General features: G+C 52.0%; 1 protein-coding gene across 2 annotated transcripts; it reads right to left on the reverse strand.

Moving 5' to 3' along the window:
• Positions 1-740: 740 nt before the first annotated feature.
• CD19 (CD19 molecule) lies at positions 741-13050 on the reverse strand. Of its 2 annotated transcripts, none has more exons than XM_034951864.3 (15): positions 11328-13050; positions 10803-11069; positions 10303-10506; positions 9908-10183; positions 7843-7953; positions 7199-7247; positions 6800-6888; positions 6264-6377; positions 6025-6129; positions 5877-5945; positions 5720-5776; positions 5575-5631; positions 4632-4724; positions 4422-4528; positions 741-4259 (listed from the first exon to the last, which is right to left on the reverse strand). In XM_034951864.3, exons 1-14 carry the CDS (start codon positions 11413-11415, stop codon positions 4437-4439), a joined length of 1671 nt encoding a protein of 556 aa, XP_034807755.1. In that variant the 5' UTR covers positions 11416-13050; the 3' UTR covers positions 741-4259; positions 4422-4436. The 2 variants fall into 2 exon arrangements, with proteins under 2 accessions (XP_034807755.1, XP_063453592.1); XM_063597522.1 differs by having other exon boundaries at positions 4632-4727.
• Positions 13051-16613: the final 3563 nt, after the last annotated feature.

The raw sequence follows: 16613 nt of genomic DNA on the forward strand, positions 1-16613 counted from the left end.
CCCGATCGATGTAGCATTATTACAAGAGGGGTGCCTGGAGATAGATCCACAAGGATAGCATTTGGGGACTGGTTTGTCTATGCCCTTGGGTTTGAGCTTTGTCTGAGCTCCAAGGGAATGGGAACTGGACGTTGGTAATCTGCGATGTGCTGTGGCATCGAGTTAATCAGACTGTTGCCTACAGCTTGTCTTTATAAAGTACCAACTCCAGTGCATGCCCCGGGAGCCCAAGTGGCTGCTGTACTTGACTGTGATGTCAATAACGATGACTGTAAGGGCTGTGGCGTGGGACGGATTCTTCTCAGTGCACTGCGTCACTTCCAGAAAGAAAACCACAAGCTTGGCTAGGCATGGTGGCTCACGCCTATAATCCTAGCACTTTGGGAGGTGAAGGTGGGTGGATCACGAGGTCAGGAGAGCGAGACCATCCTGGCTAACACGGTGAAACGCTGTCTCTACTAAAAATACAAAAAAATTATCTGGGGGTGGTGGCGGGTGCCTGTAGTCCCAGCTACTCAGGAGGCTGAGGCAGGAGAATGGTGTGAACCTGGGAGGCAGAGCTTGCAGTGAGCCGAGATCGCGCCACTGCACTCCAGCCTGGGCAACAGAGTGAGACTCCATCTCAAAAAAAAAAAAAATTAGCCAGGTGTGGTTGCGGGCGCCTGTAGTCCCAGCTACTTGGGAGGCTGAGGCAGGAGAATGGCGTGAACCCAGGAGACGGAGCTTGCAGTGAGCCGAGATAGTGCCACTGCACTCCAGCCTGAGCAACAGAGCAAGACGTCATCTCAAAAAAAAAAAAAAAAAATCCATCCCCAGGCCCTGGCTCACAATGTAGAAGCGAGCCACCTGAGAATGAATGGAAAAAGCCATCCAGGCACTCAGAACCCCAAAGCTAACCAAAGTATAGGCTTGGAGTTAGCCCAAACCTCTGGTGCAGAAACCTGTTCTGAGGAACTCATAAATAAAATGGTCAGAATCTTGTGCAGCCTGTAAGACTGTGGCAGGAGCCAAAGCAAGCCAGCCCCAGAGGTTGTCAGTGGGGCCCCAGGAACCCATGAGGCTGTCACAGCCAGGAGAAACACAAAGAAGTCAAAGACACCTTCCGTGAAATCAAAGAAACCTTCCATGGGGACTTCCATTCTCATGGCTCATGGGGTCACCATGGAAGGTTTTTGTTGTTGTTGTTTTGAGACGGAGTCTCGCTCTGCCACCCAGGCTGGAGTGCAGTGGTGCCATCTTGGCTCACTGCAACCTCCGCCTCCCGGATTTAAGCAATTCTCCTGCCTCAGCCTCCCGAGTAGCTGTAATTACAGGCGCCTGCCACCATGCCCGGCTAATTTTTGTATTTTTAGTAGAAACGGGTTTCGCCATGTTGGCCAGGCTGGTCTCGAACTCCTGACCTCAGTTGATCCCACCTGCCTTGGCCTCCAAAAGGGCTGGGATTACAGACATAAGCCACTGTGCCCTGCCTCCATGGAAGGTTTCTTTAACTTCTTTTACATGCCATGTAAAAGTAATAGTAACTACAGCATGCCTCCGCCTTAATGGGATTTTATAGCTGAGGCAGTGGAGGGTCAGGTTAAGTTGCCTAAAGTCAGTTAGCAATTGAAGTATTTAATTTATCTGTGCCCCAATCTCCTTAGCTGTAAAATAATAATAATTTTTAGTGTACTTTCCTCATAGGACAGTGGTAAAGATAAAATGAGTCACCACCTGGAGAACGGTACAATGCCTGGCACATCGTAGTAATGTTAATACAGATGAAAGAAGTTTTAGGGGCTGGGTGCCTGTAATCCCAGCACCTTGGGAGGCCAAGGCAGGCAGATTGCTTGAGACCAGGAGTTGCAGTGAGCTATGATCAAGCCACTGCACTCCAGCCTGGGTGACAGAACAAGACTCTGTCAAAAAAAAAAAAAAAAAAAGATAGGCCAGGCACAGTGGCTCACGCCTGTAATCCCAGCACTTTGGGAGGCTGAAGTGGGCGGATCGCCTGAGGTCAGGAGTTCGACACCAGCCTGGCCAACATAGTGAAACCCCGTCTCTACTAAATATACAAAAATTAGTCGAGTGTGGTGGCACATGCCTATAATCCCAGCTACTCAGGAGGCAGAGGCAGGAGAATCGCTTGAACAGGGAAGAGAGAGGTTGCAGTGAGCCGAGACGGTGCCACTGCACTCCATCCTGGGTGACAGAGCGAGACTCCGTCTCAAAAAAAAAAAAAAAAAAAAAAAAGATGAAGTAAGTTTTACATGCTCAGAGATAAAGAAGAAATTTCTACAACAAAAACAGGGTGGGAGGTCAAGGCAGGGAGCTGGTAACTGGGGGCCAGGAGATAGAGACCAGCCTGGCCAACATGGAGAAACTCCATCTCTACTAAAAATACAAAAATTAGCCAGGTGTGGTGGCACAGGCCTGTAATCCCAGCTACTTGGGAGGCTGAGGCAGGAGAATAGCTTGAACCCAGGAGGCAGAGGTTGCAGTGAGCCAAGATGGCACCACCCACTCCAGCTTGGGTGACAGAGTGACACCCTGTCTCAAAAAAAAAAAAAAGAAAGAAAGAAAGAAAGAAAAGAAATGGTGAAAATAATATTAATAGTATACCTACCTCATAGGGTCGTAAAGATAAAATGAATGAATATACACAAACATACATAACATGTCCATAAAATATGCATAAAATATTTGAACACAATCCTGGCACATAATAAGTGCTTACTATCTTTGTGAAGTTACTGTAATGATAAAATTTGCTGATTGATATTAGTGCTTAGAACATAGTAAGGTCAGGCACTGTGGCTCACGCCTGTAATCCCAGAACTTTGGGAGGCTGAGGCAGGTGGATCACCTGAGGTCAGGAGTTTGAGACCAGCCTGGCCAGCATGGGGAAACCCTGTCTCTACTAAAAATACAAAATTATCCGGGTGTGATAGTGGGCACCTGTAATCTCAGCACTTTGGGAGGCCAAGGTTGGTAGGATCACTGGAGCCCAGGCGTTCAAGACCAGCCTGGGCAGCATGAGGCATTCAAGACCTCATCTCTACAAAAAATAAAAAATGAGCTGTGGCCGGGTGCGGTGGCTCACACCTGTAATCCCAGCACTTTGGGAGGCCGAGGCGGGTGGATCATGAGGTCAGGCGTTTGAGACCAGCCTGGCCAACATAGTGAAACCCTGTCTCTACTAAAAATGCAAAAAATTAGCTGGGCATGGTGGCGGGCACCTGTAATCCCAGCTACTTGGGAGGTTGAGGTGGGAGAAATTCTTGAGCCTGGGAGGTCGAGGCTGCAGTGAGCCATGATTGCACCACAGCACTCCAGCCTGGGCAACAAAGCGAGAGCCTGTCTCAAAAACAAACAAAAAAAAAGAAGAGTATAGTAGATGCTCAATAAATAAGTACTCAGTGACAATGAATAGCATCTTCTAACTAGACTGCTAATTCCTGGGCTGTTTCTCCGCTGGGCACCCAGCGTGTAACTGCTGAATTAATGATAATTGGGTAGCTGGATGGTGGGAGGGGGCTGATCGTGACGGATCTGTGGGCAGCGGGCAAAAGAGGGCAGTAGGTGAAGGCTAGGCCACGGAAGGGGAAAGGCCCTTTGTTTTATTTTTATTTTTATTTTTTGTTGAGACGAAGTCTCGCTCTGTCGCCCAGGCTGAAGTGTAATGGCACCATCTCCACTCACTGCAAGCTCTGCCTCCCAGGTTCAAGTGATTCTCCAACCTCAGCCTCCCGAGTAGCTGGGACTACAGGCTCGCCACCATACCCAGCTAATTTTTGTATTTTTAGTAGAGACGGGGTTTCACCAGGTTGGCCAGGCTGGTCTCGAACTCCTGACCTCAAATGATCCACCTGCTTGGCCTCCTAAAGTGCTGAGATTACAAGTGTGGGCCACCGCACCGGGAAAAGGCCCTTTGTATGCAGAAGGCAGCCCTCCCTCTTCCATGGGATTCAAGACGCCTTTCCTTCCCTTCCTTTCCTTCCCTTCCCTTTCCTTCCTTTCCTTTCCTTCCCTTCCTTCCCACACAACGGCACTACTTCATAGGATTGGAAGAGCTCATTGAGTTTATTTAAGAAATACAAAGGGGCCTGGAAGTGTTACTGGCATGTATACACACACACACACACACACACACACACACACACACACTTACACACATGCACACATCCTAAGCAACATTGCTCCAGAGGTTGGCATCATCTGCTCGAGGTCTTCAGATTTCAGAGTCAGGTGTGGATCTTGGGGACTTGAGGAGATCCAGGCTATGCAGAAGAAACGGTGATGGGGAGGGGTCCAGCAGCCCTCCCCCTGCCCACCAGGCCCTAGGAACCCTGTTCCCTCTCCCTCCCTGAGAGCCAGCAGCCACTGCCATCCGTGCCTATCTCCCTCCCTCCCTGCTTTCCCTAGGGGCAGTCCCAGCTCACCTGGCCACCTGAGGATCACCTGGTGCTCCAGGTGCCCATGCGGCCCCCTCCTCCCCAGGCTGGGTCTGGCCCATCGGGATTATCCATGTTCTCATAAGAGTCTGCATCTGGATAGGACCAGGGAGGAGGAGAACACGGGTGGCACTGGAAGTAGGCTGGAAGGCAAAGTCAGCCCAGGGGACAGCAGGGGACAGCGGCAGAAGCACCCACCTTCCTCATGATTGGGTCCAGGCTGGCCCCGAATGGAGCGGAGCTGGGGGGCTGCATACAGGATTCCTCTCATATCCTCATAGGACTGGGACCCTGCTTGGGCGGGGGATGGAGAATTGGAGGCTAGGGCATGGGAAGTACAGCCTACGGTAAGGAGGAAGACTGAGGGGCAGAGGAAGGTGAGGGGCATTACCCATGCTGTGCTGGGAAGGGGTGATTCGGTCAGCATTGAGTTTGGGGCCCCAGTTAGCTGTAGGGTCAGGGTTAGATATGGGTTAGATTATGGCTAAGGAAGGGGTCAAGAACAGAACTGGGCTGGGCGTGGTGGCTCATGCCTGTAATCCCAGCACTTTGGGAAGCCAAGGCGGACAGATCACTAGAGGCCAGGAGTTGGAGACCAGTCTGGCCAACATGGCGAAACCCTGTCTCTACTGAAAATACAAGAATTAGCCAGGTGTGGTGGCAAACGTCTATAATCCCAGCTACTCAGGAGGCTGAGGCATGAGAATCGCTTGAACCTAGGAGGCAGAGGTGGCAACTGCACTCCAGCCTGGGCAACAGAGGGAGACTCCGTCTCAAAAAAAAAAAAAAGAAAAAGAAGAAACTGGAGGGAGTCGGAGTCAGAGTCATGAAGAAGCTGCAGAGTAAGCTGGGGTCCAAGTTGAGGTCTGCACTGGGGCTGAGGTGAGGTGGAGATCAAGTCCAGGCTGATACTGCATTGGGATCGGTGTTGATATTCACAGTTAGGGAGTGGGTAAATATTGGGGGTCAGGATGGGGGATGGGGCTCAGGATGGGGGATGGGGCTCAGTGTTGAGGTGAGAGGAGTCACAGGATTGGGTTCTGGTTTGGGGTCAGGGTCAGGTCAAAGTTGGATCTGGTGTCAGAGCTGAGGCCAGGTCACCCAAGCTGGGCAAGGCAGTCTGATCGAAAGCATCTCTCACCCAGGGAGGTTGCTTCCCGGCTGGGGTCCCAGGCTGACCCATGAGGGCTCAGGAAGTCTGGAAAGGGAAGAGGGAGGTTACTATTCCTCCTGGCCTCCAGGTGTCCTCCGCCTCCCCCCTGGACTGTTGCCATCCTCACACACACCCATTGTCCTGGCGACCGGCTGGGTCAGCTCTTCATCCTCGTTCTCATAAGACTCAGCTGTGGCAGAAGAGAGAGAACTCCAGGGACCCCTTCTAGGAGTGTCACAGCGCTGCAATTACACCTAAGTCTCTGAGGTCCCACAAAGGCCCCAAGTTACCGTTGGAGAAGGAGTCTTCATCCTCAGGACCCAGGGGCTCATCCTCAGGGTTCTCGTAGCCGCTGCCATCTGGTGGAGAAGGAGGGGTGTCCATGCGAGTCCACAGGCCACCGCAGAGGTGGGGGGCCACGGGGGAGGGCAGCCTTACCCTGGGAGAGCTGGTCCTGCCCAAGGTTGGAGTCGTTCTCATAGAACTCGGAGTCCTCCTCACTGTCAGGTTCCTCATAGCCCTCCCCTTCCTCTTCTTCTGGGCCTGGGGGTTTGGGGATGGGGATGGGGAACCGAGTCATGCCCCCTCTCCTCCAGGGCCCAGTCCACTATTCGGGCCACAGACCGCTCCAACCCCCTCCATGTGGGGAACGACCCTTCCCTCTCCCAGTCATTCACCCACTCCCGGCGGGCTCCGGGACCCCAAGGCTCCATCCGCCTGGACGTCGCTGCTCGGGTTTCCATAAGACGGGGCAGTGCCCCCCAGGCCTGCGGCCCAACGCTGGGCGCGTCCTGGCGAGAGGGGCATTGTAAGACGTGGTCAGAAGAGATGGGGGCGGTCAAGGCTAAGGGTCCGCGCGGCGGGGCACGGGAAGAGGATGTTTTGGGCTCTGCGAATGGACTCTGGGTCTAGGAACCCGGCCTTGAACCCTGGGGCGGAATCTAAATCTAGGGCCGAGGCCTTCAGTTCTGGGGCGAAGTTCTGCTCTTGATTACGACTTCAGGCTCTGGGTCCTGGGGGCGTGGCTCTGAGCCCTGGAGGCGGGGTCTGGTTCTAGAGGCGGGGCTCATAGCTGGGCGGGACTCCCCGCCCCGGGGGCGGAGTTCCGAGCTCCAGAAGGCTTGGCGCACAGCGGATTGGAGGGATGAGGAGAGTGGGGGTGGAGCCCCGGATCTGGGGCGGAGCTATAGGCTGGAGGGGCGGTGCCTCTTACCGAGGCCTGAGGTGGGTGTGGGGAGAGACAGCACGTTCCCGTACTGGTTCTGGGGCCCGCTTCCTGGGGGAGGCGTCACTTTGAAGAATCTGGCGGGAGAAGAGGAAGTGCACGGTGAGGGCCGACTTGGAATGGAATGGCGGACCCACTCAAGATTCTGTCCAGGCCTTCAGAAGTTAAACGTGATCACTTGTGCTGGGACAGCCAATAGAGGAGTCTGAGATGATCATTTCCAAGGAGGTCTTCACAGAGGAGGTAGCTTTGGAGCTGGGCTTTGAGGTTGGGCAGTATTTGAAACAGTAGAGACGGAGCAAAGAACCCCTGGGCAGAGGAAACAGTAAGTGCAAGGCATAAAGTGAAGGTGGAGGGTGTTACCGCGGGGTGCACTGGTTGCATTACCTCCTGGTGGGGTCAGTCATTCGCTTTCTTTTCCTCCTCAGGACCAGGGCTGGTGGGAGTTAAAGGGAGTGATCAGAGGAGGGGCTGCTTGGCAGGGTGAGGATTTGTGGGGCCAGGTGCTGGGGAGGTCACTTGGTTCAACAGAGGAGACAGGAGTTCAAATTGCGAGGCGGACGGGCGCGGTGGCTCATGCCTGTAATCCCAGCACTTTGGGAGGCCGAGGTGGGCGGATCATTTGAGGTCAAGAGTTCGAGACCAGCCTGGCCAACATGGTGAAACCTCGTCTCTACTAAAAATATAAAAAATTGGCCGGTGTGGTGGCATACACTTGTAGTCCCAGGTACTCGGGAGGCTGAGGCACAAGAATCACTTAAGCCTGGGAGGCAGAGGTTACAGTGAGCTCAGATTGTGCCACTGCACTCCAGCTGGGGTGACAGAATGAGACCCTGTCTCAAAAAAAAAAAAAATTGCAAGAGGCTTGGGAAGTTTGAGGGAGGCTAGAGGAAGACTGGGGAGAACAGGATTCTGGGGTCTTGAAGGGAGGGATGGGAGGAAAGAAAGATGGTTGTCAGACTGGCCAGAGCCGGCTTATCCTGGGGAAGATGGAGTAGGGTTTGGACAGACCCACTGGGGACATGACTCACCTCTTTGAAGATGAAGAATGCCCACAAGGGAACACAGGCAGAAGATCAGATAAGCCAAAGTCACAGCTGAGACCTTCCAGCCACCAGTCCTCAGCAGCCAGTGCCATAGTACTAGGGGGAAGGGGCTATGAGACGAGGACCCCAGGCTGGCATCTTACGTCCCAATCCTGAGATCTCAAGGAACCGCAAGTCTGAGGCACAGAGGCAAGACACAGACTCGGCCGGGCGCGGTGGTTCACGCCTGTAATCCCAGCACTTTGGGAGGCAAAGGCGGGTGGATCACCTGAGGTCAGGAGTTCGAGACCAGCCTGGCCAACATGGTGAAAGCCCATCTCTACTAAAAATACAAAAAAATTAGCTGGGCATGGTGGTGGGTGCCTGTAATCCCAGCTACTTGGGAGGCTGAGGCAGGAGAATCGTTTGAACCCGGGAGGCGGAGGTTTCAGTGAGCCGAGATCACTGCACTCCAGCCTGGGCAACCACAGCAAAACTCTGTCTCAAGAAAAAAAAAAAAAAAAAAAAAGACACAGACTCAAAGTCCCAAGCTGTGAGAAAGGCTCTTCTCTCTCTAAGGAGCCATGTCCCAGGAGGTCAGGGATTGTCACAGAGCCTGGCACAGGACATGGGGCAGTGTCTTTTGAGCAAATCATGGACAAACCATGGCTGTACTCAGAGGCAATGTGTGGATTGAGGGGAGCATAATGATCAGTTTCCTGCTGCAATTAAGGATAGTCACGGTCAAAGTGAAGGGCAGAGTTGAGTTTGCAAGGTTACAGTTGGGATCCAGCACATTGCTTGGATCCAGTTTGGAGTGAAAGTTGGGGTTGGGTTTGTGAATTGCAGTTAGGATAGCATGATAGGATTGCATGGAGAGAGAATTGGCAGAACACTGTGACCAGTTTGTTGGACGGGGTGAGGAAAAAGAAGGATGCCCAGGTTCTTAGCCTGGGCGAGGGAGCAGGTGGTGGTGCCCTCTGCTTACACTGGGCCACCAAGAAGACTATACTTGGGGAAGACATTGAGTTTGATTTTGTATCTGTTGAGCCTGAGGTGTCCATGGGATATCAAATGGCACAGGAGATGGCTGAGTATGGAGCCTGGAATAGAGTCACCAAGGCATGGTGACCCAAGAAGCCATTGAGAGTCAAGGTCAAATGGGAAAGTGTGCAGACAGGGATGAGAAGAGGGCCCAGGGCTCCAAGAGTGAGGAGTTGGAGAGGAAGGAAGACTCCACCCAAGCTGGTGGGCAGGTGCAAACAATGATAGGTGAAGACCCAGAAAAGTAGTGTCTTGGAAGCGAGGGAAGAAAGACTTGAAGTCTAGGCCAGGTGCGGTGGCTTATGCCTGTAGTCCCAGTACTTTGGGAGGCCAAGGCAGGCAGATCACCTGAAGTCAGGAGTTCAAGACCAGCCTGGTCCAACAGGGAGAAACCCCATCTCTACTAAAAATACAAAATTAGGCTTGGCCCGGCCCTGTGGCTCATGTCTGTAATCCCAGCACTTTGGGAGGCCGAGGCGGGTGGATCACGAGGTCAGGAGTTTGAGACCAGCCTGGCCAACATAATGAAACCCCATCTCTACTAAAAATACAAAAAAAATTAGCCAGGCTTTAATCCCAGCTACTCGGGAGGCTAAGGCAGGAGAATCACTTGAACCTGGAAGGTGGAGGTTGCAGTGAGCTGAGATCGTGCCACTGCACTCCAGCCTGGGTGACAGTGCAAGACTCCGTCTCAAAAAAAAAAAAAAAAATAGCCAGGCGTGGTGGTGGGCACCTGTAATCCCAGCTACTCAGGAGGCTGAGGCAGGGGAATCGCTTGAACCTGGGAGGCGGAGGTTGCAGTGAGCCAAGACAAGATGGCACCACTGCACTCCAGCCTAGGCAACAGAGCGAGACTCTGTCAAAAAAAAAGAAAGACTTGGAGTCAGTGTTCTGTGTGGAAGTTGGGGTTTTGGGGTTTGGGGTGAGGCTGGGAGTAGCCCTCGGGTTGGGGGAATCTAAGATTGACTGGCTTCCGCTTCTTCCCAGTACCCCCACACAGATGCCTCCCAGTTGAGAGAAACTCTACCTGGCCGAGCAGTGATCTCCAGGTGGAATGACATGGTCAGGTTGCCACGGTGACAATAATACTTTCCAGCATCTTGAGCTGTGGCCCGGGGCAACAACAGACCCGTCTCCATTACCCACATATCTCTGGCCGGGCGATCGTCCTTCAGCTCTAGGCTCAGCAATGACTTAGGCCCCTTGGGGTGCACATGGGTCCAGGAGAGGGGGCCCCTGGACACAGAGTCAGGGGGTACCCCACAGGACAGCCAGAGTGTGGAGCCAGGGGCCATGGTGAGGTCTGGGACAGGGAGAGATAAGACAAGGAAAGCCTGATCCTCAGGGTTTCACCTCTTCAGTTTCCCCTCCCCTCTGTCTCTGGACCCCCGCTTCCCGGCATCTCCCCAGTCATCACCATACCCTGGCTGAGGCTCTGGTTCAGGCTGTCCCTCGGTGGGCCACATGGAGGCTCTCCCTCCCAGATCTCAGGGCGGTCTTTGGCCCACACATACAGCTTGGGGCTCATGAGCTTCCCGGAAGGGGAGCTGGGGCCCTCTGAGGACCTGTTCTTCAGGCCACAGCCCAGGCCACCTAGGTCCGAAACATTCCACCGGAACAGCTCCCCTGGGAAGAGACCCAGAACCAAATGCAGAGACACCCAGGAGAGGGAGAGAGATAGAGACTCAAAGACAGAGATAAATAGAGACAAAGACCCGCAGAGAGAGAGAAGACAGTGAGAGGTAGAGGGACAGGAAGCAGCTCATACTGAAGCCACGAAGCCCCAGGAGTCTGCCCACCTAGCTCCGAGTTTCGCCCTCAATCCCTCCAGCCCCTCTCCAGCTCCATTGTGGCCGCGGACCTCTTCTGTCCATGGTGGCCTCCCTTCTCTCCTCCTGCCCCTGCCCCAGCCCGGCCCTCACCGCTGCCCTCCACATTGACTGTCCAGCCAGGCTGCCAGGCCTTCTCAGAGGGGGGCCCCGGCTGGCACAGGTAGAAGCCCCCCATCTGTTGAGAGACGTTGAAGATGAAAAGCCAGATGGCCAGGGGCCTCATGTGGATTCCCAGGCCTGGCAGGCCCAGGCTGAGTTTTAAGAAGGGTTTAAGCGGGGACTCCCGAGACCAGGTCAGCTGCTGAGTGGGGCCATCTGAGGTCCCCTTGAGGCACTGCAGCACAGCGTTATCTCCCTCTGTGGAGAGAGAGGGAGAGAGGTGTGGGCATGGGTGGGGGGGGACCTCCAAGCCCCCCCACTCCTCACACCAGGTTATAGAGCAGAGGACTCCAAAAGCTGGGAGTGGAGGAGCCGGTAGAGTCCTTCCAACCCTTTCCTGAATTTTACAAATAAGAAAATGGAGGCTCAGAGAGGGTAAGTTACTCAGCCAAGGACACCCAGCCACAGCTCAAGTTTCCAGCCTCAATCCCTTCCCTTTCTGCCCTTTGGACGTACCTTCCACCTTCACCACAAGAGGTTCCTCGGGCCTGACTTCCATGGGGGTGAGGAAGAGGAGGAAGAAGAGGAGGCGAGGAGGTGGCATGGTGGTCAGACTCTCCGGGGCACCCAGCTTCGCGCAGGGGATGCTGGGGCAGGCAGGGGCCTGGAGGGCACTCAACCATGGGTGTCTGCGGGGGCGGCAGGCAGTCCCCCCAGAGAGGAAGGGGGTGGTCACGCCTCAGGCCCCATTCTCCAGGAACCCTCCAGACTCACAACACTTGCCTCCTCCCTGCCACGCTGTTTTATTTTCATCCCAGCTCTCACTACCACGGGAAATGATCTTGTGTGTTTATTTGTTCATTTCTGTTTTCTGCACAAGAATGTGAGCCCTTTGGAGTAGACACCGTGTTGTTCACCACTAATTGCAAGTGCCCTAGAACAATGCTGGGCACATAGACTCCGTCTCAAAAAAAAAAAAAAAAATTAGCTGGGCATGGTGGCGCACGCCTGTAATCCCAGGTACTTAGGAGGCTGAGGCAGGAGAATCACTTGAACCCAGGAGGCGGAGGTTGCAGTGAGCCGAGATCACACCACTGCACTCCAGCCTGGGCACCAGAGTGAGACTCCGTTTCAAAAAAAAAAAAAAAGAAAGAAAACAGTCCTATACAAATATTGTTTGTGAAGATTAAAAATGACAATATGTTAGGCACTATTAGCCCAGTGTCCAGCACATAGCAAGCCCTCAGTTAATGAGATACAGCATCAATTAATGCCTAAGAGCTCAAGTCATACTGCCTCAGTTTAAAACCAGGCAAAAGCCAGGCACAGTGGTACACGCCTATGGTCCCAGGTCCTTGGGAGGCTGAGGTAGAAGGATCGCTTGAGCCCAGGAGTTCAAGGCTGCAGTGCACCATGATTATGCCTGGGAATAGCCACTGTGCTCCAGTCCAGGCAACACAACAAGACCCTGTCTCTAAAAGAAAAATTGTTTTAAAAGAACCCAGGAGTTCTAACTCCTAAATCTGTTCTTATTCTGCCCCATGCCTCTCCTCTCTGTCTCTTTCTCTCTCTGTCACTCTCTATGTGCCTCTGTGTCTTTTTCACTGCTGCAGGGACTCAGAAAAAGAATTCAGGGACCCAAGAGACCCACTTTCTCAGTGGCTGGTTCCCAGGCCCATCTCACCAGGCTGTGACTTCCTGTTTGCTGTGGGCAAGCCCCAGGGGACCCTCCCTACAGGTGGCAGGGCCTCCACTTCCCTTTGGCCAGTTGAGGGGGCTGGGAGGCGGAAGAATGAGGCATGAATGAAGGGGAATGAAGGGGGCGAGTAGCAGGACTCAATCTGCCTTTCATTCAACAAAATCTCTCTAATCCCCTCATTGGCTACCCAGCTGCCCAGACTGGCTTTCACTAGAGCATGTCATTCCCCTGCTTAAAACATGTCAGTTACAGCCAGGCACAGAGGCTCATGCCTGTAATCCCAATACTTTAGGAGGCCGAGGCGAGAGGATCCTTTGAGGGCAGGAATTTGAGACCAGCCTGTGCAACACAGCGAGAACCCATCTCTATAGAAATTTTTTAAAAAACAAAAAATGTCAGTTGCTTCTCATCTACCTAAAATAAAAACTCCAACCCAAGGCCTAGTAGGCCGAGTGTTGCTGACCTACCTACATTTTCCACCTCGTGCCTCTACCACTCTCCTTGCCAAGTGCTTCCCTGCCTCAGGGCCCTTGCACTTGCAGCCCTTTTTCCTGGATCTCTGCTGGGGGCTCTGGTTCTTTGCTAGACTGGTTCTTTTCATCACTCAGGTCTCAGTTCAAATGGTACTTCTTCAAAGAGGCCTTCCCTGTGCCCCCTGGTGCTTCAAAAATCTATATATTATTATTTAAAAAAATATATCTCAGGCCAGGCGAGGTGACTCACACTTCCCAGCACTTTGTGGGGCCAAGGCAGGCAGATTGCTTGTGCTCAGGAGTTGGAGACCAGCCTGGGCAATATGGCAAAACCCATCTCTACCAAAAATACAAAAAATTAGCTGGGTGTGGTGGCACATGCCTGTGGTCCCAGCTACTTGGGAGGCTGAGGCGGGAGGATCAGGGGGATGGAGGTTGCAGTGAGCCAAGATGGCACCGCTGCACTCCAGCCTGGGCAACAAGAGCCTGCTCTCTTTCTTTCTCTTTCTCTCTCTCTCTCTCTCTCTCTCTATATATATATATATCTCGGCTGGGCGCGGTGGCTCACGCCTGTAATCCCAGCACTTTGGGAAGCCCAGGTGGGCAGATCACTTGAGCCCAGGAGTTCGAAACCAGCCTGGGCAAAATGGAGAAATCCGTCTTTACTAAAAATACCAAAAAAATGTATCTGGGCATGATGGTGCATACCTGTAGCCTCAGCTACTCAGGAGGCTGAGGTGGGAGGATCACTTGAGCCCAGGAGTTCAAGTCTAGCCTGGGCAACATGGTGAAACCCCATCTCTACAAAAAATATGAAAAAAGACTGGGCACAGTGGTTCATGCCTGTAATCTCAGCACTTTGGGAGGCTGAGGCAGGTGGATTACTTGAGGTCAGGAGAATGAGACCAGCCTGGCCAACATGGTGAAACCCAGTATCTACTAAAAATACAAAAAAATTAACTCATGCCTATAATCCCAGCTACTCGGGAGGCTGAGGCAGGAGAATTGCTTGAACCTGGGAGGCAGAGGTTGCAGTGAGCCGAGATTGCACCTTTGCACTCCAGCCTGGATGACAGAGTGAGACTCTGTCTCAAAAAAAAAAAAAAAAAAAAGAAAGAAAGAAAGAAAAGAAAAGAAAAAAGAAAAAGAAAACCTTCTCAAATTCCCTTTACTCACATGCTTTTTTGATCGCATGCCCCTATTTCATTCCAAGCACTTGCCCCAATCTCAAATTATGCATGTGTATTTGCTAGTCTTCTCATCTGCCTCCTGCACCAGAATGTTCTTTGAGAACAGAAATCTTTACCATCCCTAGATGTGCACAGGCATCTAGTAGACACTCAATAGGTATTTGCTGGATAAAGGAAAGAAAAGAAGTTAGGGGCCAGGCAAGGTAGCTCATGTAATCCCAGCACTTTGAGAGACTGAGCGGGGCGGATCATTTGAGGTCAGGAGTTCAAGGCCAGCCTGGCCAACATGGTGAAACCCCGTCTCTACTAAAAATACAAAAATTAGCTTGGTGCGGTGGTGCGCTCTTGTAATCCCAGCTACTTGGGAGGCTGAAGCAGGAGAATCGCTTGAACTTGAAAGGCGGAGGTTGCAGTGAGTGAAGATCGCGCCATTGCACTCCAGCCTGGGAGACAAGAGCATTTCAAAAAAAAAAAAAAGGAAAAGAAGTTAGGAGGAAAACTCTCTCCCTTTTTTTGTAGAGGCGAGGAAAACTCCTTTTATTCTCCTTTCTCACTATATTGCCCAGGCTGGTCTTGAACTCCTGGGCCCAGGCGATCTTCCTGCCTCAGCCTCCCAAAGTGCTGGGATTACAGGCATGAGCCACCGTACCTAGCTGAAAGAAAATTTTCTTTTCTTTTTTTTTTTTTTTTTGAGACAGAGTTTCACTCTTGTTGCCCAGGCTGGAGTACAATAATGCGATCTCGGCTCACTGCAACATCTGCCTCCCAGGTTCAAGTGATTCTCCTGCCTCAGCCACCTGAGTAGCTGGGATTACAGGTACGCACCACCACGCCCAGCTAATTTTTCTATTTTTAGTAGAGAAAAGGTTTCACCATGTTGGCCAGGCTGGTCTTGAACTCCTGACCTCAAGTGATCCACCCAACTCAGCCTCCCAAAGTGCTGGGATTACAGGCATGAGCCACCGCATCTGGCCGAAATTTTCTTTTTCTCTTCCCCCACATGCACTCTATCATCAAGGCCAGTCCATTTTATATCCTAAATATTGATGGAATCAATTTTCCCCTCTGAATCCTTCCTTCACAATCAGAAGCAATTCAACAGCCTCTCTCCTGGGCTCCCTGTCCCCTATATCTTTTGGTTCCCATCTACACTCCGCATGTCAAGAGAACTTCTTTGATGTTAGTCATGTGCTTCCCCTGTTCAATGGCCTTCAGTGGCTCCCAGGGCCTGCAGGATAAACTCAAACCTGAGAGCTGTCAGGAAGGCCCTCCCCAAACTGACTGGAGGCTGATTTCTAGTCATTATTTCAGCCCCTTCCCCAGAAACCCTGCTGCATGCACAGGGAGTCTGGATTTAATTTTTTCTTTTTTTTTTTTAGACAGGGTCTTTCTCTCCCTCAGGCTGGAGTGCAGTGGCACAATCATGCTCACTGCAGCCTCAGCCTCCAGGGCTCAAGTAGATCTTCCTGCCTCAGCCTCTTGAGTAGCTTGGACTACAGATGCACATCACCATGCCCAGCTAATTTTTTTTTTTTTTTGAGACAGAGTCTTGCTCTGCTGCCCAGGCTGGAGTGTAATGGCATGATCTCAGCTCACTGCAACCTCTGCCTCCCGGGTTCAAGCAATTCTCCTGCCTCAGCCTCCCAAGTAGCTGGGACTATAGGCGCATGCCACCATGCCCGGCTAATTTTTTGTATTTTCAGTAGAGACAGGGTTTCACCATGTTAGCCAGGATGGTCTTGATCTCCTAACCTCGTGATCCGCCCTCCTCAGCCTCCCAAAGTGCTGGGATTACAGGCGTAAGCCACTGTGTCCGGCCATGCCCAGCTAATTTTTTAATTTTTTGTAGAGATGAGGTCTCACTATGTTGTTCAGGCTGGTCTCGAACCCCTGGGCTCAAGTGATCCTCCTGCCATCGGCCTCCTAAAGTGCTAGAATTATAGGCATAAGCCACCACACTCAGCCAGAGGTGGTTATTTTAGTTAGGGTGATCAGGGAAGGCCTCACTGAGGAGGTAACATTTGAGCCGAGACCTCAGCTCCAAGCTTGGTGGAAAACACTTGGTTTTATACTTGGTGAAAAAGTAAGTGCGTGTTTAGTTTTGTTCAAAACTGCCATACTCTTTTTGCAGAGTGGCTATACCATTTCACATTCCCATCAACAAAATATGAGAAACCTAGTTTCTCCACATACTCACCAGCATTTGGTGTTAGCATTCTTATTTTAGCCATTCCAAGAAGTGCGTAGTGATGAAAGCAATTGTGGTTTTAATTTGTATTTCCCGAATAAATAGCTAATGATGTTTAACATCTTTTCATGCACATATTGCCACCTGTGACAGCAGTGAAATATCCGTTCATATCCTTTGTCCATTTTCTTTATTTCAAGTTCTGGGGTACATGTGCAGGACATGCAGGTTTGTTACACAGGTAAACATCTG

Source organism: Pan paniscus, chromosome 18 (assembly GCF_029289425.2).
Source record: "Pan paniscus chromosome 18, NHGRI_mPanPan1-v2.0_pri, whole genome shotgun sequence".
NCBI classification, from domain to species: domain Eukaryota; kingdom Metazoa; phylum Chordata; class Mammalia; order Primates; family Hominidae; genus Pan; species Pan paniscus.

Bases quoted from the DNA above. Each gene is read 5' to 3' on its own strand.
- CD19 (XM_063597522.1), bottom strand. From the start codon at position 11,415: ATGCCACCTCCTCGCCTCCTCTTCTTCCTCCTCTTCCTCACCCCCATG. The intron at 6,130-6,263 runs GTGAATGACTGG...CCAAACCCCCAG, and splicing joins CCGGAGCCCGCCGGGAGTGG to GCCCAGAAGAAGAGGAAGGG. The intron at 4,529-4,631 runs GTGGGTGCTTCT...GGTCCTATCCAG, and splicing joins TGGACCCAATCATGAGGAAG to ATGCAGACTCTTATGAGAAC.